Genomic DNA, 23,161 nt, shown 5'->3' with positions numbered 1-23,161 from the left:
ATAGCACATAAAAAACAGTTAATAACTGGTAAGCTGTATTATTAAAATGAAAATATCTCCAGTTATTAAAAAAAATTTTTTTAAAGCTGGAAAATCAGGGCAAAGGAGAAATTCATGTTCTTGTTTCATGAATAAAATAATATTCAGATCATTGTTATTGTTGTTTTGGGGGAAAAAAGCATCTACTCCTGTTTCATTGTGTTCTGGCAGAATGCATAAAACATCAAATTAAAAGTATAACTTCAAGCTAAAAAGACTTAGTGTCCCCTCCTCTAATCTAGACTAAAATATCTCAAAACTTTAGGAAGAGAAATGAAACAAAACAAAAAATTATGAAACGTGAACTTCTAGTTTTGGCAACAGATTTGAAAACTCCCTGCTCCCCATGTCAAGTGAGATAATATGGCTGATCCAGCCATCTTGCTAGAAATGAAACTGTGCTGCATCTGTGGATTCCCTCCCTTCCTTGGATATGAAACTGGTCTTGTTACATCTGTCAAACCCAGTGATTGCTAGTGCCTCCCCTACAGAGAAATTAACGGTGATTATGGTTTTTCTGGTTTGGGTCAAAGGGCTCCTCCAAAAAGTTGCATCAGAACCCCATGGAATCTGCAAATGACAGTAGCAAGGAAAGGCATATAAAATCTCATGTGAAAGATTTCAGAGAAAATTCCTAAACAAAAGAGCAAGCCATGGAGTATGCTTCCTTCGGTATCTGGACACTTTCCTCCCTTTTTATCCTTATGTGAATTGTCAAGTATCAATTTCAGAAAAGCCTATGGCTGAGCAATAAAACTAGCACCAAATGGCTATGGTACTGTGTAAGTACTTCTTATTGACTTATTTAAGGAAGAAAAGTACAAAAGAGGAAAGCAAGTAGCAAATTCAATGAGCATAACACAAATTGCAGGAAACAACAGCTGTAAGGTTACATTTTAAAATTGGAACGAGATTATGAACAAAACACAACAGAAGTTAATGGTAAAATTCCAGCTTTTTAATGTACATGACTTGGAATGATACTACTGACTCATTTTGAAAATGTTATTAAATTCGGTAAAACTAACAAAAAACAAAGCTATCCATGTGGGGTTATCCAGAGAGTCTACTCAAATGAGGTCAAAGATTTCTTAGGTATGACATCAAAAGATAATTTCATAAAAGAAAAAAATGGATAAATTAGAGTATAGCAAAATTAAGAACTGCTCTTCAGAAAACAAGAGAAAAGGCCACTTGGAGCAAATATTAGCAAGTCATACATCTAATAAAGGACTTATATCTCAATACAACATGAAAACAAACAACCCAGTTTTAAACATTGCTGAGATCTGAAATTCTCAGGACAAGTAATCACATGAAAAGATACTTAACGTCTTTAGCTACTACAGAAATAGCAAATAAAAACCACAGTGAGTTACCACTACACACCTATAAGAATGGTTAAAAAACAAAAACAAAGAGATAACTCCCATACATTGCGGGTGAGAATGCAAAATGGTACAGCCACTTTGGGAAACAGTTTGGCAGTTTCTATAAAGTTAAACATGGCTCATACGTTTATCATACAACCCACACCAGGTAAAATAAAAACCTATGTTAACACAAAACCCTGTCTATGAATGTTTACAGCAGCTTTATTTATAATCACCAAAAGCTAATTTCAATGTCCCTCCATTGAGTAATGAACACACTGTGAGACATCCACATAATGGAATACTGCTCAGCAATATGAAGGAATAAACTGATATTATAACACAACAATGTAGCTGAATCTCATATGAATTATGCTAAGTGAAAGAAGCCAGACTCAAACAGCTATACACTATATTATTTCATGTATATGACACCCTAGAAAAGTGTTTAGGGACAGAAAACAGTTTAGTTGCCAAGTACTGGGGGTTGGGAGCGGGACTGACTACAAAGGGGCAGCAGGGAATTTTGGGGGGTGATGGAACTGCTCTATATTTTGAATGTAGTGGTCATACAACTATATGCATTTGTCAAAATCACAGAATTGTACACTAAAAAGGGTGAATATTACTGTATGCAAATTTTTCCTTAATAAAAAATTTTTGTTAAGTTATGTAAAACTAAAAGAACCCCCAAACTACTGACATGCAAAAACCTTAAAATAAGAAAAAGTGGCTAAGCCCATTTTGGGAAGTAAGGTCTAAACCACATTGTGCTCCATGAGGCAGATTAGTCTCATGTTTGTGTCTGTTTGGTTTTACCTTTCTGGTAGTAAAATGAGAGTACATTTGACTGCCTAAAAATATACTTTAAAAAATAAACCTACTCTAAAATATTTTGTTAATAACAAATGCCCACTAGGTCATTAACTCAGTGAAATCCATCATCCTACATTCCCATCCGCTCCCTTTAGCCTCTCAACATCTTTTTAATATTTAGACTATCTAAATACCATGTCAAAACACTCTTCATCTCTAAATTTCATCAATTTATTTCAAATTCTCTATAAATTTTACTTTTCAACAAGATCTGTTTTTCCCTTGATACTTCTATCAGTTATATCCTTAGCTCAGCAATTTTTCCCTGTCACCTTAGTCCAGGTCCTTATCCCTTGCTCTTACCTAGTCTTCTAGATTTCAGTCTACCTCTACTTTCATTGATCCTACTTATGGCTGACTATTTGATCTACTCAAAAGGCTTTAGTTTCTCATTTTTTTCCTGCCACATTGGGTCTGCCCCCACCCAATCAGTTTTCCAGTGGAAATCCATCCATTGAAGGATATTTTAATGGGACAGAGGGGAAAATCAGTTTTACGCTTTAATATTACTCTCACAGAAATGTGAAAAATGGGTTTAGATTATATTATTAAAAAGCTATTCAGTATCAATATCATTTAGGAATGTTAAGCAAAAATAGTTCAAGAAAAATCTAATTGGAAGAATTTGAGATGATCTCACCGAACACTCGGCAGAGCACAGATTAAATTAAAATTAAGTTTAGGGACTTCCCTGGTGGTCCAGCAGTTAAGACTACACACTCCCAAGGCAGGGGGCCTGGGTTCAATCCCTGGTCAGGGAACTAGATCCTGCATGCTGCAACTAAAAGATCCCACATGGTGCAACTAAGGATCCCCAATGCTGCAACTAAAAAAAAGATCCCACACTCGGCAGTGAATATCTCACGTGCCACAACTAAGACCTGGCACGGCCAAATAAAAAAATAAATAAATGTTTTTTTTTTAATTAAGTTTAAAAAGTTAATTGCATCATACTGTTATCCATAGTGGCTGTACCAATTTACATTCTCACCAATAGTGTAAGAGGGTTGCCTTTTCTCCACACCCTCTCCAGCATGTATTATTTGTAGAGTTTTTGATGATGGTCTTAAAAAACTGAAAACAGAGCTACCATATGATCTGGCAATCCCACTCCTGAGGATATAAACCATAATTCAATAAGATACATGCACCCTAACGTTCACTGCATCACTATTTATAATAGCCAAGACATGAAAGCGAACTAAGTGTCCACCGAGAGATGAATGGATAAAGAAGATGTGGCACATATATACAATGGAATACTGCTCAGCCATAAAAACAGAATGAAATAATGCCATTTGCAGCAAGATGGATGGACCTAGAGATTATCATACTAAGTGAAGTAAGTCTGAGAAAGACAAATATCATATGATATCACTTATATGTGGAATCTAAAAAAATACAAATGAACTTATTTACAAAACAGAAACAGACTCACAAACATAGAGAACAAATTTATGGTTACCAAAGGGGAAACGTGGGAAGGAGGGATAAATTAGGAATTTGACAGTAACAAACACACTACTATATATAAAATAGATAAACAACAAGGACCTACTGTATAACCCAGGGAACTATACTCAATATTTTTTAATAACCTATATGCGAAATGAATCTGAAAAAGAATATATTATACATACACATAAACTGAATCACTTTGCTGTACACCTGAAACTAACACAACATTGTAAATCAACTATACTTCAATTTAAAAAAAAAAGTTAATTGCATCAAAGACACAATGCCTACACCACAAGCAGCAGTTACCAAACAGCAACTAATGCATACAAAACTCTGATAGATACACATTAGTCTTGAATAGCTAAATTAATACCTTGCCACTCAGTGGGTGTACTTCTGACTAGGACTTTCTGCATAACTTTTAAGATTTCTGGAAATGCAGAGTTTCAGGCTCTCCCCCAAAATTCCAGTCTTTGGGATTTTAACAAGATCCCCACGCGATTCCTATGTATATTAAAGTTTGAGAAGTACTGGCCTAAAACAGGAGTTGGCAAACTCTGTAAACAGCTAGCTAGTTAATGTTACATTTTGCAAGCCATTAGGTGACTGTTGTAACTATTCAACTATGCCGTTTACCATAAAGATAAGAAGGTCAATACATTAAGAAGGTATAATTAAAGATGTATAGGGCTTCCCTGGTGGCGCAGTGGTTGAGAGTCTGCCTGCCGATGCAGGGGACACGGGTTCATGCCCCGGGCCAGGAGGATCCCACATGCCGCGGAGCAGCTGGGCCCGTGAGCCATGGCTGCTGAGCCTGCGCGTCCAGAGCCTGTGCTCCACAACAGGAGGGGCCACAACAGTGAGAAGCCCGTGTACCGCAAAAAAAAAAAAAAGGATGTATATACACCTAGGAACAGAGACCCAAAATACATAAGGCAAGAAAATGAAAGAATTGAAATGAGAAGTACACAATTTAGTTAATTTTAATGGAGATTTTCAATATCACTCTCTCAGAATTAGAAAATCAGCAAGGATATAGATACATAAACATCACTACCAACCAACACAACCTAGCTGATATTTATGGAACACTTTAATCAACAACATCAGGAACTTACTCTTTTAAAGTAAACATGATGTATTCTCGAGAATACCACATGCCAGGCTACAAAACAAGTCTTAATAAAAGACTAAAATCAAACAAACTATGTTCTCCAATCACCTGGAATTAAATTAGAAATCAATAATAGAAAAAATGTGGGAAATCCCCCAAATATTAAACTATCACACAATAAACTTTTAACTTTAACATAGGTCAAAGAAGAAATTGCAAAGAAAATTAGAACATATCTTGTGAGACAGCATAGTCCTGTTTCAAGGATAGATATACAGGTCAATGGAACAAAAAAGAGAGCTCAGACACTGATTTTGGACAAAGGTGCCAAGGTAATTCAACATGGGAAATGATAGTCTTTTCAATAAATGGTGCTGGACCAATTAGAAAGCCATATTAAAAAAAAATCCTTACTTCATACCATAACAAAAATTAACTCAAAATGGATCATATACCTAAATGTTAAAACTAAAATGATAAAGCTACTGGAAGAAAACTATAGGAGAAAAATCTTTGTCACCTAGGCCTGAGCAATGAATATCTTAGATGTGATCCTAAAAGCACAGCCCATAAAAGAAAAAGTTGGGGCTTCCCTGGTGGCGCAGTGGTTGAGAGTCTGCCTGCCGATGCAGGGGACACGGGTTCGTGCCACAGTCCGGGAAGATGCGACATGCCGTGGAGCGGCTGGGCCCGTGAGCCATGGCTGCTGAGCCTGCGCGTCCGGAGCCTGTGCTCCGCAACAGGAGAGGCCACAGCGGTGAGAGGCCCAGGTACCGCAAAAAAAAAAAAAGAAAAAGTTGACAAACTGGACTTCATAAAGCTGAAAACTTGCACTCTTCAAAAGGTATCATTAAAGGGCTTCCCTGGTGGTGCAGTAGTTGAGTCCTCCTGCCGATGCAGGGGACACGGGTTCGTGCCCCAGTCCGGGAAGATCCCACATGCCGCGGAGAGGCTGGACCCGTGAGCCATGGCCGCTAAGCCTGCGCGTCTGGAGCCTGTGCTCCGCAACAGGAGAGGCCACAGCAGTGACAGGCCCGCGTACCACACACACACAAAAAAGTATCATTAAAAAAACAGATAAGCCACACACTAGGAGAAAACATTTCCAGATCATATATCTGATAAAAAGGCTTGTATTCAGAATATAAAAAGAACGCTTAAAATTCAATCATAAGAACTTCTGCTGCCAGTGTCCTTGTCCCCGCAATGAGCCACAGCCACCCACTGCCTCTGCGGGAGACCCTACAACAACAGCAGGATATCAAATCCCAAACAGGAGGGCAGACTGGTTCTAAAGGGGCTGATAGACCGCCATGTGGCTGACAGGGTCTTGGTGCTCCGGTCGGGTGTCAGGCCTGAGCCTCTGAAGTGGGAGAGCCGAATTCAGGACACCTGACCACCAGAGACCTCCCGGCCCCAAGTAATATGAATCAGTGAGAGCGCTCCAAGAGATCTCCATCTCAATGCTAAGACCCAGCTCAACTCAACGACCAGCAAGCACCAGTGCTGGATACCCCATGCCAAAAAACTAACAAGACAGGAACACAACCCCACCCATTAGCAGAGAGGCTGCCTAAAATCATAGTAGGTTCACAGACACCCCAAAACACACCACTGGACACAGTCCTGCCCACCAGAAAGACAAGATCCAGCCTCATACACCAGAACACAGGCACCAGTCCCCTCCACCAGAAAGCTTACATAACCCACTGAACCAACCTTACCCACCAGGGGCAGACACCAAAAACAATGGGAACTACGAACGTGCAGCCTGCGAAAAGGAGACCCCAAACACAGTAAGATAAGCAAACTGAGGAGACACAGAAATATGCAGCAGATGAAGGAGCAAAGTAAAAACCCACCAGACCAAACAAATGAAGAGTAAATAGGCAGTCTACCTGAAAAAGAATTCAGAGAAATGATAGTAAAGATGATCCAAAATCTTGGAGATAGAATGGAGAAAATACAAGAAACGTTTAACAAGGACCTAGAAGAACTAAAGAGCAAACAGTAATGAACAACACAATAAATGAAATTTAAAATTCTCTACAAGGAATCAATAGCAGAATAACTGAGGCAGAAGAACGAATAAGTGACCTGGAAGATAAAATAGTGGAAATAACTACTGCAAAGCAGAATAAAGAAAAAAGAATGAAAAGAATAGAGGATAGTCACAGAGACCTCTGGGACAACATTAAATGCACCAACATTCAAATTATAGGGGTCCCAGAAGAAGAGAAAAAGAAAGGGTCTGAGAAAATACTTGAAGAGATTATAGTTGAAAATTTCCCTAATGTGGGAAAGGAAATAAGTCAAGGATACGCAGAGTCCCATACAGGATAAATCCAAGGAGAAACACGCCAAGATACATGTTAATAAAACTATCAAAAATTAAATAAAAAGAAAAAATATTAAAAGCAGCAAGAAAAAAACCAAAAAACATACAAGGGAATCCCCATAAGGTTAACAGCAGATCTTTCAGCAGAAACTCTGCAAGCCAGAAGGGAGTGGCAAGACATATTTAAAGTGATGAAAGGGAAAAACCTACAACCAAGATTACCCAGCAAGGATCTCATTCAGATTTGACAGAGAAATTAAAACCTTTACAGACAAGCAAAAGCTAACAGAATTCAGCATCACCAAACGAGCTTTATAACAAACGTTAAAGGAACTTCTCTAGGCAGGAAACAGAGAAGGAAAGGACCTACAATAACAAACCCAAAACAATTAAGAAAATGGAAATAGGAACATACATATCGATAATCACTTTAAATGTAAATAGATTAAATGCTCCAACCAAAAGACATAGGCTGAATGGATACAAAACCAAGACCCATATTTATGCTGTCAACCAGAGACCCACTTCAGACCTAGGGACACATACAGACAGAAAGTGAGGGGATGGAAAAAGATATTCCATGCAAATGGAAATCAAAAGAAAGCTGAAGTAGCAATTCTCATATCAGACAAAACAAACTTTAAAATAAAAACTACTACAAGAGACAAAGAAGGACACTACATAATGATCAATGGATCGATCCAAGAAGAAGATATAACAATTGTAAATATTTATGCACCCAACATAGGAGCACCTCAACACCTAAGGTAAATTCTAACGGCCATAAAAGAGGAAATTGACAGGAAGACAGTCATAGCAGGGGACTTTAACACCCCACTTTCACCAACAGACAGATCATCCAAAATGAAAATAAATAAGAAAACACATGCTTTAAATTATACATTAAACAAGATGGAATTAAGTGATATTTATAGGACATTCCATCCAAAAACAACAGAATACACTTTCTTCTCAAGTGCTCATGGAACATTCTCCAGGATAGATAATATCTTGGGTCACAAATCACACCTTGGTAAATTTAAGAAAATTGAAATCGTATCAAGTACCTTTTCTGACCAAATGCTATAGGACTAGATATCAATTACAGGACAAAATCTTTAAAACATACAAACACATGGAGGCTAAACAATACGTTACTTAATAACCAAGAGATCACTGAAGAAATCAAAGAGGAAATCCAAAAGTACCTAGAAACAAATGACAATGTGGACATGACAACCCAAAACCTATAGGATGCAGCAAAAGCAGTTCTAAGAGGGAAGTTTATAGCAATACAATCCTACCTCAAGAAACAAGAAACATCTCAAATAAATAACCTAACCTTACACCTAAAGCAATTAGAGAAAGAATAACAAAAAAACACCCAAAGTTATCAGAAGGGAAGAAATCATAAAGATCAGATAAGAAATAAATGAAAAGGAAATGAAGGACACAATAGCAAAGATCAATAAAACTAAAAGCTGGTTCTTTGAGAAGATAAACAAAATTGATAAACCATTAGCCAGACTCATCAAAAAGGGAAAAGCCTCAAATCAACAGAATTAGAAATGAAAAAGGAGAACTAACAACTGACACCACTGAAATACAAAGGATCGTGAGAGATTACTACAAGCAACTCTATGCCAACAAAATGGACAACCTGAAGAAATGGACAAATTCTTAGAAAAGCACAACCTTCCGAGACTGAACCAGGAAGAAATAGAAAATATAAATGGACCACTCACAAGCACTGAAATTGAAACTGTGATTAAAAACCTTCCAACAAACAAAAGCCCAGGACCAGATGGCTTCACAGGCGAATTCTATCAAACATTTAGAAAAGAGCTAACACCTATCCTTCTCAAACTCTACCGAAGTATAGCAGAGGGAGGAATGCTCCCCAGCTCATTCATACACAAAAATAAACTCAAAATGGATTAAACACCTAAATGTAAGGCCAGACACTATAAAACTCTTAGAGGAAAACATAGCAGAACACTCTATGACATCAATCACAGCATGATCCTTTTCGACCCACTTCCTAGAGAAATGGAAATAAAAACCAAAAAAATGGGATCTAAGAAACTTAAAAGCTTTTGCACAGCAAAGTAAAACATAAACAAGATGCAAAGACAACCCTCAGAATGGGAGAAAATATTTTCAAACAAAGCAACTGACAAAGGATTAACCTCCAAAATATACAAGCAGCTCATGCAGTTCAATATCAAAAAAACAGACAACCCAATCCAAAAATGGGCAGAAGACCTAGGTAGACATTTCTTCAAAGAAGATATACAGATTGCCAACAAACACATGAAAAAATGCTCAACATCATTAATCATTAGAGAAATGCAAATCAAAACTACAATGAGGTATCACTTCACACCAGTAAGAATGGCCATCATTAAAAAATCTACAAACAACAAATGCTGGAGAGGGTGTGGAGAAAAGGGAACCCTCTTGCACTGTTGGTGGGAATGTAAACTGATACAGCCAGTATGGAGAACAGTATTGAGGTTCCTTAAAAAACTAAAAATAGTACTACCATATGACCCAGCAATCCCACTGCTGGGCATATACCCTGAGAAAACCATAATTCAGAAAGAGTCATGTACCACAATGTTCACTGCAACTCTATTTACAATAGTCAGCATGTGGAAGCAACCTAAGTGTCCATCGACAGATGAATGGATAAAGAAGATGTGGCACATACATACAATGGAATATTACTCAGCCATAAAAAGATATGAAATTGAGTTGTTTGTAGTGAGGTGGATGGACCCAGAGTCTGCCACAGAGAGTGAAGTAAGTCAGAAAGAGAAAAGCAAATACTGTAAGTTAACACATATATATGGAATCTAAAAAAAAAAAAAAAAAGGTTCTGATGAACGTAGGGACAGGACAGGAATAAAGATGCAGACATAGAGAATGGACTTGAGGACACAGGGAGGGAGAAGAGTAAGCTGAGACGAAGTGAAGAGTAGCATTGACATATATACACTACCAAATGTAAAATAGATAGTGGAAAGCAGCCGCATAGCACAGGGAGATCAGCTGGGTGCTTTGTGACCACCTAGAGGGGTGGGATAGGGAGGGTGGGAGGGAGACGCAAGAGGGAGGAGATATGGGGATATATGTATGTGTATAGCTGATTCACTTTGTTATACGGCAGAAACTAAGACACCATTGTAAAGCAATTATACTCCAATAAAGATGTTAAAAAAAATTCAATCATAAGAAGACAACCCAATTTAGATCAAAAAAAGATCTGAATAGATACTTCAGCAAAGGTAAGTGAATGACTAATACACACATTAAAGATGCTCAACATCATTAGTCATTAGAGACACGCAAGTTAAAATCACAATAAGATACCACTCCACACCTATCTCAAGTAGATAAACTTTAAGAAACAGTTGACTGGAAGGTGAGAATCTGGAAACTGTCTTAAAATTATCTTTGCTGACAGACTCATTGGAAAGCTTCTGTGTATCTCCAGTAGTACACACACCATGTTTAAGACCACTTGTATGAGAAAACAAGAATTTGGTGACTTACAAAATATTTGGTTTCAGGATTTGATGATTAGAAAGGTGTCAAGCATGAATGAGGCTGATTTGGAAATGAAAAAAAGTCGGGCTGGGAAAGGAGCTAACAGGAAGGAGAGAAGAGAGGAAGAGGAATGAGAACTCTTGGTAGAGTTCTCATCCATCATCATCTTTCTAATAGTCCCTAGCACTGGCAAATAGAGTAAGATATCCTCAGGCAACACCCATGATTTTTTCTTTTTTAATCATCTGGTTGACTCCCACACAGGCTCCATGCCCTAGCCCACAATGACTAAAATGTACCATTCCCAGGCAAGTCTCCACATCTCCTCTTCAGACACTCACATCGACAAATCACTCTGCTGCAACTGGTGCAAAGCAGAGAACTGCACCAAGCAAAATTCACCTTCATTTTTGCCCTACATCACAACCTGATGTACCCAAATTACAGTATTTGTGACACTGTAATAATAATTATTGGTTTACGTGCCTTGCCTCTTCCGCCTCCCATTAGAGATTGTGCCTTCTTTAATGACGGAGACATTTTTTACTCATCTCGAGATCTTCAGCACCAGTACAGTACCTGATATACAGTATAGTCAATAAATGTTCAGAGAATGGAAGACTGATATAAACTACAGATATAAACTCTAGCCATATAGTTTGAATGTCTTTGTCTACAAAAGACCTTTTTTTAAAAAAAAAAAAAAACATTGTGGGAAGCAAATGTATTGTAAAACTAGTTTTTTCTTTCTTAGGAGAGGCTCTAATCTGTAATTAAGAATCTGATATGTCATTATATAACTAATCACCTTTTCCATAAAATCTTAGGAAAATGACTATATAAAAGAAATGTAATGAGGAGATCAATGGAGTAGACAGAAGCTAGGTAACCTAGTTCTGGCTAGTACCGGTGACTCTGGATATGTTTTCTGGCTTTCAGTTTCCTCGTGTGTAAAGTGAAAAAATTAAAGAACAATCTCTAAGCACCCTTCAAATGTTAATATTCTAAGGATCTTTAATCCATGAGTGTTTCATTAACAAACAATAAGAAGGTAGGAGGCATGTCACATGCTGAGTATTCCTAATATTCTGGTTCTTCTTGCTAGAAAGCAAATGAAATTATCCTGTCAATATTCATTCAGTACTTCAATTCCAGGAACAAAATTAAGTAAGTGCCCCACCATCTACTTCTGAAATCAGGAACTTGACCTTTCAATTCTAATAATTCAACTCTTGAAGCAAGCATTTAATCACATATCATAGGTACTGACATAATAAACAAACTGTAAGCTTACCTGCCAGGAAACTGCTCCCAAAATTGCTGTTGCAAGAAGACTAAAAAAAACTAACTGCTCTGAAATTAAGCAAAAGTGGCGCATCCCTTTGGATGCCATGATTCTATCTAGGTTATTGTTATCTACCCTGTGAGTAAAATATACTTTATGGCAGTCATTTAATTTGGAATGGAATCCCCAAAGAGTTAAAAGAAAAATAATATGGCAAATCATCCAGAATATTCCAAAAATGGAAAAGCCTGGTATTACAAAATACCAGAGATGAGTGTCTCTAAGTTTAAATGCTGAAAGAATGAAAAATGTAAGCTCAATCATCGCAGTGAAAACAACAGAAAGTCTTCTGCAAATTCTTCCACGGTACAAATAGGGTTTCCACCTTTCAGTCACTGAAAGTCCACTAAAATAAATGTCAAGGAAAGGATCAGTTATCAGGCAAATAAAAAAACATGCAAAAGCAACTGGATTTTGGGGAGTTTCCAATGTGGAGAAAAACAGCAAGACTGCAAAAATAACTAAGTTTGGAATAGCTAGAAAAGACTTCATTCTCAGGTCAATAATCAGCATGGCCAAAGCTACAACAAGTAAAATGACACTCAGAGACTTTTCCACCAACATAGTTGTGCTGGCAATGGCAAATCCAACAAGTTCCAGAAATTCAACTGTGGTTAGTAAGGTGGGTCGATGACGGACATAACCAGAAATTCTCTCCACCAAAGAGCATAGTATCCTTAATACTATGGAAGTTAGAAGCAAATATTTGGTTGATTCTTCTTTCACATCATTTTTAAACGATGAATTATCAAGAAAACACAGGAGGCCAAGCAAGAATCCAAACCAAAGATTGGATAGACTTAAACTTGCCGCTTCCATTGAAAAATAATAATAGAGTATGCTGGCAATTCCAAGAACAAAAAGACCAAGAATAAAAATTACCAAAATTAAGGAATTTGCTGTTTTTTCCCATCTTACATAAAGACCTAAGCATATAGCAACCAGTAGATTAATTCTGGCTAAATAGCCAAGATAACGCACTGAAGAATGCATGTTCACTTCTCTGTTTACTTCTTCCAGTCTTGTCATTGCTAAATAGAGACAATGACTAAAGCAATAACGCAGTGATTTACACATTAATCTGTCAATCTGGGCCTTCTCCCCACGTTACAAAAATTAACTGCTTGTATTTCATCCAGCAAATCCAATGTTTCTGTAACTCCTACTTCAGCATTTTCTCTGGTGGAATTTGTTTGTTTGTAGTGATCTAAAAAGAAGAAAAAAATATTTCGTTGTTAATTTTATGTAATTTGCCTTTCACATGTATCTTCCTTATACAAAATAACGAATAAGTGAGAAATAAAGTTTGTTCTGAAACCCAGCTTAAAATGTGACTTGTGTGTATCTTTTTATGGGGTTTTTTTTTTTTTTTTTTTGAGGTACGCGGGCCTCTCACTGTTGTGGCCTCTCCCGTTGCGGAGCACAGGCTCCGGACACGCAGGCTCCGGACGCGCAGCCTCAGCGGCCATGGCTCACGGGCCCAGCCGCTCCGCGGCATGTGGGATCTTCCCGGACCGGGGCACGAACCCGTGTCCCCTGCATCGGCAGGTGGACTCTCAACCACTGCGCCACCAGGGAAGCCCGACTTGTGTGTATCTTAATGCTAATTGTCTCTGGCTTAAAAACTCTGCAGTTTATCCAAACAAAAATGGAGATTTTTTTCTACTCATCCTATGCTAGGATTGTATGACTAAGTCACCATCAATGAAACTGTTTTTCCAGAGATGGTGAGGAATTCACATAATTCATTTTTACTCCGATATGTGGTTTTTCAACAACATGCAAAGATGAGATATTCAACTTAGCTTAGATGTAGCAGATGCGTCTGGCACAATGGAAAGCTACTCAATTCTTAAATGAAACAAGGGACCTCATCATTACCTCTAATTTGAAAAGCAACAGTATCCAATAATAGCAACCATTACTACCTGCCTAAAATCATCTACATCTTTTTACCAGTCACCTCTAAAATGCGATGAAATCTTAGTCTAACAGTGTTTAATAAACTTATTAGAAGTTTAACTGTATTAAAGTTACTCAGTCACTGAAGTTGATCCATAGTTCTCTCTGTACTTTTTCCTCTACTAAATTACTTTGATTATCAAACCTACAATCTTTGTAGCAAACCAATTCTGGACCTTTCTAGTCAAAACTGTAAAGTTGGAATGCTGACCAATATTTATTGTAAGGTAAATTTTTAAAACTATAATTTTACTTTTAAAAAGTTACCACAACAATTATTTGTCAAAGGACCCAGATAATTATTTCAATCTTAAGTGCCCCTTCAAGTTGCACTTCAAACATGATGTAGTCAAAAAATGATTTAACTCTCTACTACATAATTCTTCAAATTTTCTAGTATGCTATTTCAGAAGAAATGATCCATGCAATGGCTCAGGGTCACACTGAATATCCATAGAGAACTCAATCAATAAAAACTCAAAAAGTAACTAGTTTGCGATCAGCTTATTTATACTTTCTAATAGCAGGACACTAAAAGAAAGACCCAAGAGAAATATGAGATAACTTGGAATTAACTCTTAATTACCCATTTCGCTGGAAAAGAATGTCACCGGGTGACAGCTTTAGGGTCTCTGGGAGGTTCCAAGTATTATTAGTAATTTACATGTTCAACATGTATATTTTTTACAGCTAAGTTTATTTAATTAACTAAGAATGCTAATTTTTCCTCAATTACATTTTCATTCAATCATTTCTTAAGAAACCACACACCACTAAAGAAAATATCTTCCTTGGTATATTTAGGTTTTATCTTTTTACTTAAGAAACTGATAGTATCTAGAGTGCATTGCATTTTTTAAAACATTACTTCTATGTGTTATATAATCATTCAACAAATATGTTGGAATATATGTCCTCAAAAGGTCGATGGTACAGTCTGGGCTCAGATGATTGAACACTGTTGGAGAAAAAAAAATCACACACCAGACTAAATGGTTGCCACTCAACTCATGAGACATAGTTCTATGTTTCTCTGGTCAACACACTCTCATTCTCTGTGATTATGCAAACCTCTTTTCCCTATCCTCAAATCTCTGACATCCACTTCCCACCAAATTCTCACCAGATGACTTTGCCTCCAATGAAGTCATCAGCAGGGAGTTTACCTGAGTTTCCAACACCACAAACTCACCTCTATCTACAATTCCTGATTCAAGAAAGGAAGGCTGTCCCTTCCCTATCTAAGGCTACATCTTTTAGCCACACACGTATCCCTTCCCCTCTGCCTCTTCCAGAACTTCACACTCCCTCCTCTCTCTTTAAACTCCAACTCTTCTCTTATCCATTGACACAACCATTTGCAAAGCTCTTTTTAAAAAATGATACCAGGGCTTCCCTGGTGGCGCAGTGGTTGAGAGTCCGCCTGCCGATGCAGGGGACACGGGTTCGTGCCCCGGTCCGGGAAGATCCCACATGCCGCGGAGCGGCTGGGCCCGTGAGCCATGGCCGCTGAGCCTGCGTGTCCGGAGCCTGTGCTCCGCAACGGGAGAGGCCACAACAGTGAGAGGCCCGCGTACAGCAAAACAAAACAAAACAAATCAAAAAATGATACCAAAAAAAAAAAAAATACAGAAACAGAAACAACAAACAAAACTAAACAATCCTCACTAATCCTCATCTCCTCTTCCAAGTTCAATCTTCGGTCCTCTTGACAGCCAATATTTGACTGCTTTACTTCTCATACCAACTAAACAGTGGTTTCCACCACACAACAAATTGCTCTGCCAAGTTCTAAAATAACCTGCAAATTCCTAAATCCCATGGGTTCTTTTCACTCATTATCTTGCACATTCCTCAAACAACCTTTGATGTTTTTGACTCCTTTCACCTTCTGAAACCTGCCCTTCCTTTAGCTTCCAAAGACCAGACTCCAGATTTTCTTCCTAACTCACTGATCTCTCCTCTCTGTCTCCTTGCAGGGTTTTCATTCTGAATCTATCCTTTGGATGCTCAATCCCAAACCTAGGCTCTTCTCTCACTATACACTTAAACACATATATATTAACCTACCTGACAGAAATAAAAGCACTAGCTCGGTTCTGCACTGAGGTAAAAGCTTAGAAAAAGGTAAAGGAAAACACGTAAATAATAAAGTACAGCACATTCATAGCATGGAATATATGCAGCCACCCTGTTATAGGCCAAAACCAACATGACAGAATATTATTTTTAAACAGCTAATCTACAAAAGTCTTTTCCCATTCTGACCTTCTTCAAAAGACAAACAGCCTGAATCAGAGTAAAACAAAGCACTGCAAACTTTTTCAGTGGGTCTGCCATCACTAATGATTCAGTGGGAAATTCCTTGAGAGGCAGATAAAAAAGGAGCACAGAAGAGTCAATCTGAATACAAGACAAGTTAACCAACAACTGCCAGAGTCTGTTTTATAAAATCCTATGTACTACTCTAAACCCTCTTCTCCTTCACCACCTGTATGTAATCGTCACCCAAGTCTTGTCCACTCTTTTTCCTGCACACCTCTTAAATGTATCTACTTCTTTTCATCCTCAAGGTCACAATCCCAGTTCTGGCCACCATCATCTCATGGTTGAATGTCTCCTTGCATCCACTCTTGCCCTTCTCCAAGAAGTATCTTTTTTAAAGCCAAAATTTGTCACATCATTCTGTTACGTAAAAGCCCCCAGCAGCTTCCCATCACTCTAAGCAACAAAGTCTAAACTCCTTAAAATGCCTTATAACACTCTCCTCATTGGATATGCATAACTCTCCTGCCTCATCTCTTACCATTCTTCCTCTTGAACTTGTATTCTAGCCATACCTTTCTGAACCATACTAATGCTATTCCCTCTCCAGGTGCACTGCTTTCCCTCCTCTTGGCCCCATCCCAGTCCTCACACCTGGCTCACTCCTATTCTTTACTCTTTATGCCTCAGCTTAAATGATTTTCTTAGGGCAATCACCTTGACTCATTTATATGATCCATGTACTTCCTCTGTAACAGCAAAATATTGACCATCAGCTGTTTAAAATCTGCATTCCCCATTAGATCAAAAGGTCTCTGAAAGTCTGTCTTCGATACTGTACACCAGTATTGAATACTGTTTAGCAAAAAGTACTGTTTAGCAGAAAGTTCGACACCAAGTAGGTATTCAACACGTACTTGTTGAAGAAATAAAGAGTGATGCAGAAATAACTATATTTAACAACAATGCCAATCAGTTATAGGGCACGTATTAATATACAAAGAGTAAACAAGTTGTCTAATTGGTTTGCTTCTCTCTCGGACTTATGCCAGCCTTCACTTAATTCATCCAAATTCCTCCAGACCAACAAGTTCTCTTTCATGTCCTACTTCTAGGGAATCCAAGACACACTATATCACGTGCAACGTCTTTAGACTCAGAAACTATTTCCGTCCCATCTAGGGGAAGTGTCAAAAGCTGAAAGAACATACTGAGCACCCAGGGTCGGGGAATTCCAGTGCTTCGGTTCTATGAATTCATGATAATAACTCTTTGGACCCATCTCATACAACGAGAATGGCACCTCGAATACTAAATCCCTCAGCAATAGGGCAGCGATAACAATTCTTCTTCCATTCTGCCTCCTCCTAGCAAGATGTGGGAGGCCCAAGAAGAAGCCTCGCTGTTGTCGACCATAACCCAGCTCAGTGGGGAACTGCTGGGGGATACGGAGAGGCGCCCCGCCTTCCATCCTCCACCCCACACCATCAACTTCTCTCCGGGCAGGTATCCCTACCTCCGCCCCAGGAGGCCGGCTGGGCGGAGCTTGGGGCCCGCACCACTCTGAGCCCCGGGCGGTGACTGTGCCCAGGTCTCACCGCCTCGCCAGTGACCCCCTCGCCCACCTACCTGACTCGGCCGCTGCTACCAACTCTCTCAACCCTCGGAGTCGGCGCTGGGGCCAGCACGGTAAAGGGAGGGCCCTTGCGGCTGAGCCTGCGACTCGGAGTGGGGAGGCGGGATTCCAGGGGAGTCGAGGGCCAGAGGCCGCACGCTCTAGCACAGGCCAGTCTCGTCGGAAACTTTCTCCGTTACTGGCCCGGTTACGGCCGCCATATTCCCGCCGCCGGATCCGCGACGGTACGGAACGCCGCCGGGGTCAAGCCGCACAACGCGCTTCCTCCCTGAGAGCCGGCCCAGGCCCTGCCCCCCTCCCCGCCCAAACCCTCCGAGCCGCCGCGGACCCAGGTGCGTTCGGCGCTGCGCGAGCGCAAACGGCCCCACCTGGGGTACAAGCTGTCGCCTTCCTGGACCTGGAATGGGCGGCGAACAGGGAGCTGGAAGACCACGAAGGATCAGGCCGACCGTGTCCATCAAGCCTCTAGGCCGCCACCTCGGGCTTGACCGAGACCGGGGCAAAGCGGCCGGGCCGGCCGGCCACACAAAAACAGTAAATACTGCAGGAGGCGTTGCTGCTCTTTGATACCTATCGCATAATATATGGCTTTGTGTCCACTGACCAGCTAAAAGCTCAAGCTCCTTAGGCTCGCCTTCAAAGCCCTCCTCGCCTCCTTTTCTAATTAAGACTTCCTTTCATAAACCGCCTGGGTCTTTACTCCGCCGACAACGCTAAGCTCCCCCAGTCCTGACCCATTCCATTACCCCTCTCCCCCCCCACCCCGTCCCTTACACGTTCACCGGCCCCGCATCCTGAGGGTCCTTCACATTCCAGGGCTAATTCTTCTTTGTATCTGAACGCACTGAATAAACATAAGGGGATATTCCTCGGCAGCGTTTCACAACAGCTGTGGAGCTGATGATTTTGGGGTTTGAATTCTGGTTTCTCCCCTTCCTATGTACCACCTAGGTTTCTCCATCTAAGAAATGGTAACAAAACCTTCTTTGCAAAGGAAGGAAACCTTCCTTTCATGTTGTGAATATTCAGTAAAACATTTTTTTTTCTGGCATCATAAGGTAGGCCCTCAAAAAGTATGAATTCCCCCTCCCTCTCCAAGAAGCCCTTCCTGCCTGCCAGCCTTCTGTCCCTACCATAATTTTCTACTGTTCATAGCACTTAGCGAGGTCAGTCTCTATGAACCCCAGTTCCCTCATATGTAAGTAGAATGCTAATAATACCTACCTTACAGGGTTGTTGTAGGGATTAAATAAGATGATGTATGTAAAAATTACCTTAGGGCGTCCCTGGTGGCGCAGTGGTTGAGAGTCCGCCTGCCGATGCAGGGGACACGGGTTCGTGCCCCGGTCCGGGAAGATCCCACATGCCGCGGGGCGGCTGGGCCCGTGAGCCATGGCCGCTGAGCCTGCGCGTCCGGAGCCTGTGATCCGCAACGGGAGAGGCCACAACAGTGAGAGGCCCGCGTACCACAAAAAATAAAATAAAATAAAATAAAAATTACCTTAAAACCTTTACATGGTTTATCTCCTTTGGAATAAAGCACAACAGACTATACAGCAGCTTGACCTCCAACTGAAACAGTAGGGAAGGGGGCAGGGCACAACCTTTAAAAGAATGACATAGCCATAGGACATGACAAAAACTGGTTAGAACCAACTAGGTCCAAGATGGCGGAAGATTTGACTTCCAGTGGACCTTGAGCCTCATTATATGCTCATTGTAATACATCAGCGGGCTAAATGACACACCCACAGGTGCCATGACAGTTCTGAGGACAACCATAAAAGGTCAAAAAGTGGGCCATGGCCCAATTCCTGGAAATCTCCACCCCTTCCCCAAAATAACTGGAATAATTCTCCCACTAATTGGCCTTTGAAATTACCCAGCCCATAAAAACTAACCACCCCATATTTCGGGGCCTCTCGCCTTCTGAGATGACCCACACTCTTTCTGTGGAGTGTGTTTCTCTCTAAGTAAATTCACTTCTTACCTATCATTTTGTCTCTCACTGAATTCTTTCTGCAAGGAGACATCAAGAACCTGAGCTTCTTTAAGTCCTGAGACCAGGTGTATGATCTCAGCTAAAAGACCATGGGTTCAGGTCCCAATCTGGGTTCCGGCTGGGTTGAAGTCCCAATCTGAGTTGCATGATTTTACCACCACACTCCCCCAACTCTGCACCCTAGCCTGCTTCCATTTCCTCAAATGCAGGGACATGTCCAGTTTTGCTCACCATTAAATAGGCCTACGTGGTGCCTGATATATAGTTGGTACTTAAATATTTGTTAAATGAAATAATAGAACAGAGTAGGTCCTCTCCTCCCACTTATTTTCTATTAGTGTCTTCTATCTTCTTGTTCTATTTCCCCTAACAGAGTATGAATTTCTTCATTTTCATTTCATAGATGGTGAGGGGTTGGAGTGGACAGCACGTCTATAAGTGATGAAGCACCCTCAGACTCAGATTCCTCATTTGTAAATGAAAATTTTGTGTTTGATTCTCTCCAGACTCCTGTCTAACTCTAAATTCAATCAGTACCCAGCTCCCAAATCTGTAACTCTGTTTCTCTGTTTCTCAGCGTCACATTTCCAACTACCTGCTAGATGTTTCTACTTGAATATATTGTCCTCACTTCTAATTCAACTTGCCTTTGATGGATTCCCACCACCTGAACCCTGTTTCCATGTGTGGTGAATTCTCCCCTGTTGACTGAAAAAAATGCACAACCTAAAAGTTGAGAATTATGTTTTATCTGGCAGACAAAACAGAGGACTTAAGCCCAGGACACAGTCTCAGATTGCTCTGAGAGACTGCTCCAAGGAGGTAAGGGAGAAGCCTCGATATATAGGAGTTTTCACAACAAAGACCAAGTAATCGGAATTTCAAAAGATTAGTGTTAATTAAAGAAAACCAGACATCTCAAGTTAATGAATTTAACACTTTTCTATATATGGGAAGATGCAATAGTCTGGGCTTACTGGAATCATTTCTTTGATATGTACATCAGCTACCTTGAGCCAGTATCCTGTGTTTTCCCATCCTGAGTCTCCTCAGGTCTCACCTTCCGGCGGTGGGGAGGGACCTGTAATTTGATGGCTGCAACATTCTTTGTTTACTGACAAGGCAGCCAACATTTTTCACTCACACCCCCCAACCTTACAAGTCTAGTAGCTGAAACTGAAATGCCAAGTATTTACTCAACCAATCATGAGCACCAGCTGGAAGCTATTGACTCAAAAAAGCAGGCACAGAAAGCTATGCTCCCTGGGTAACTGCAGGAATGCAGCAAGGTAAGCTCCTGGGGCAGTAGTGAGAGTGGTGATGGTGGCTGTGAAATGGTTAATGTGTGTGGAAGGCACAGAACAGGCAAGACTAAAAGAAAGTAACAGGGCTATTAAAGCCTATTTGCTAAAACAAATAATACTATGTGTTATATCCCTACTATGTGACAAGATTGTATTACTTGTTTTATATAAATTGTTTTTAAACCTATCTTCAACACAGCAAAATGTGTAGATTAAGAAATAAGTCCTGAGGAAATTTGCCCAAGATGTCATAGTATTTAATGGTGGAAACCTATCTGGATATAAAGTCATTGGGCAGTAGTTGGAATAATGTATCCCTTACACAAATTAAGAAACTGCTGGAGTACCACTTCTCTTGTGGAGTTGAAAGATATCAATTAGCTAAGTCTTCCTTTTTAGTATGTAGTAAAGGTAATGATGGTTTACAAACTTATTTTATTGGCAATGAGAGAGAGGTGGGGATTGGATGTCACAGAGACATGGTGAGAAAGGATCTGAGATTAAGATACAAGAAATCTAAATGGGTAGGAGTAAGCAAGCGGGGGGAGGGGGGAAGTTACTTAGTATTGATCTAAGCTATATTTTATACAAACCAATTCAGACTTTTCTGAAGTATAAATTGAGCTATATCCTGATTCTGAGAATACATTAAGTAATAAACAATATAAAACAGACCTAGACCTTCTCCCCTCCCCTGAAAAAAAATTCATAAACTAAGTATTGGCAGTGAAGCTGTGTCATCTCGCTTGCATTCTATAAAGTAAAATGAATTCATCTGCAAATATTTATTGATCACCTGTTTGTGCAAGGCACTTTTCTCAGCTGAAGATACAGAATAGGATGGAAGAGGGCCTTGCCCATATGTATAGACAAACAAGGAAAAGGATAAACTTCAGATAGAGTGATGCAGAGACTACTTTAGATTATGTGGACTGGGGAGATCCTCCTGAGGAGGTGACATGCAAGCTAAGATCTGATTAGCAAAAATCAGCTAGCCGTGCAAATCCAATATAAGAGGGAGAAATTCTAGGCAGAGGGACTAGCTGTTGCAAAGGCGAGCACAGGCTTGGTTCTCCCTTGCCCCACCCCCAGGGGGTTAACATTGAAGGTGAAGGAGAGAGTGTAGGAGGTTGAATTGGGAGAGGCAGGGAGGGGCATAATTTATATTTGGTACTTCCATGATGAGAGATACCCATATTTAATTGCATCTAGATTGGTTATGAACAGTGTGCCATAATCACATGAACAGATTTCATTGATATGTATCACCAAATGCAGCAGTGCCAGAATATACTATTCTTCAATTTTAAAGTTTTTCTTGCTTCATATTAATGCAAATGTATCTTTTTTTTTCTTAAGTTACATTGTTAGCTCTGAAGAGCACAACAGACACCTATTCCTTACAGTACCTAGTCTAGTGTAATAGTGTAGTAATGAAGCCTCAAATGATGAATCAAGCAGGACTAAGGAGATGGTTTGTGACATTCTAACTCCCATTCTATAGCTCATTCCAATTGGCATCATTCTCCAGGCCACTGGGGTCCCTCCTACCTTGATAATACTTCTGGTCACACAAGATCCAGAACTTTTCCTATCAAAATGTTATCTTGACTTTTAAATTCCCAGGTCTCTATTTTTCCACAGTAACCTGCACTCTGGTACTTTAATCTGTGATAATATTTCAATGGGGTTGAAAAACATAAAAGCTCCTTTTCACAGTCAAGCCATTAGACCCTCTGTCTCAGGTCTCTTTCCTAAGCATCTTTCTACTTGCAGGCAGGCTCCAGGGATTTAGCCTGCTTACCTCTCTTCTTGCCAGCAATCATGCATCTACTTTACTTCTAGGCCTGGCTTTGCGAGTGTTTTCTCTTAGATTCCTAGTGAAAAGGCCTGT

The 23,161-nt window shown here is 40.0% G+C and overlaps 1 protein-coding gene across 1 annotated transcript in view; it reads right to left on the bottom strand.

Annotated features, from left to right (window-relative positions):
- TMEM168 (transmembrane protein 168) overlaps positions 1–18,501 on the bottom strand; it is a 52,237-nt gene extending 33,736 nt beyond the window's left edge. The window contains exons 1-2 of the mRNA XM_024757800.1: positions 17,955–18,501; positions 12,048–13,305 (exon numbers count right to left, since the gene is read on the bottom strand). Of these exons, the coding sequence (XP_024613568.1) occupies positions 12,048–13,175 (1,128 nt within the window). The 5' untranslated portion in view covers positions 13,176–13,305; positions 17,955–18,501. The remainder of the gene's footprint in view (positions 1–12,047; positions 13,306–17,954) is intronic.
- Between the last annotated feature and the right edge of the window lie 4,660 nt (positions 18,502–23,161).

The sequence above is a fragment of the Neophocaena asiaeorientalis genome, unplaced genomic scaffold (assembly GCF_003031525.2).
Source record: "Neophocaena asiaeorientalis asiaeorientalis breed wild unplaced genomic scaffold, Neophocaena_asiaeorientalis_V1.1 scaffold116, whole genome shotgun sequence".
In the NCBI taxonomy this organism is placed as follows: Eukaryota; Metazoa; Chordata; class Mammalia; order Artiodactyla; family Phocoenidae; genus Neophocaena; species Neophocaena asiaeorientalis.
Note: the sequence above shows the minus strand (reverse complement) of the source record. Positions and strands in the feature narration are given on the sequence as shown.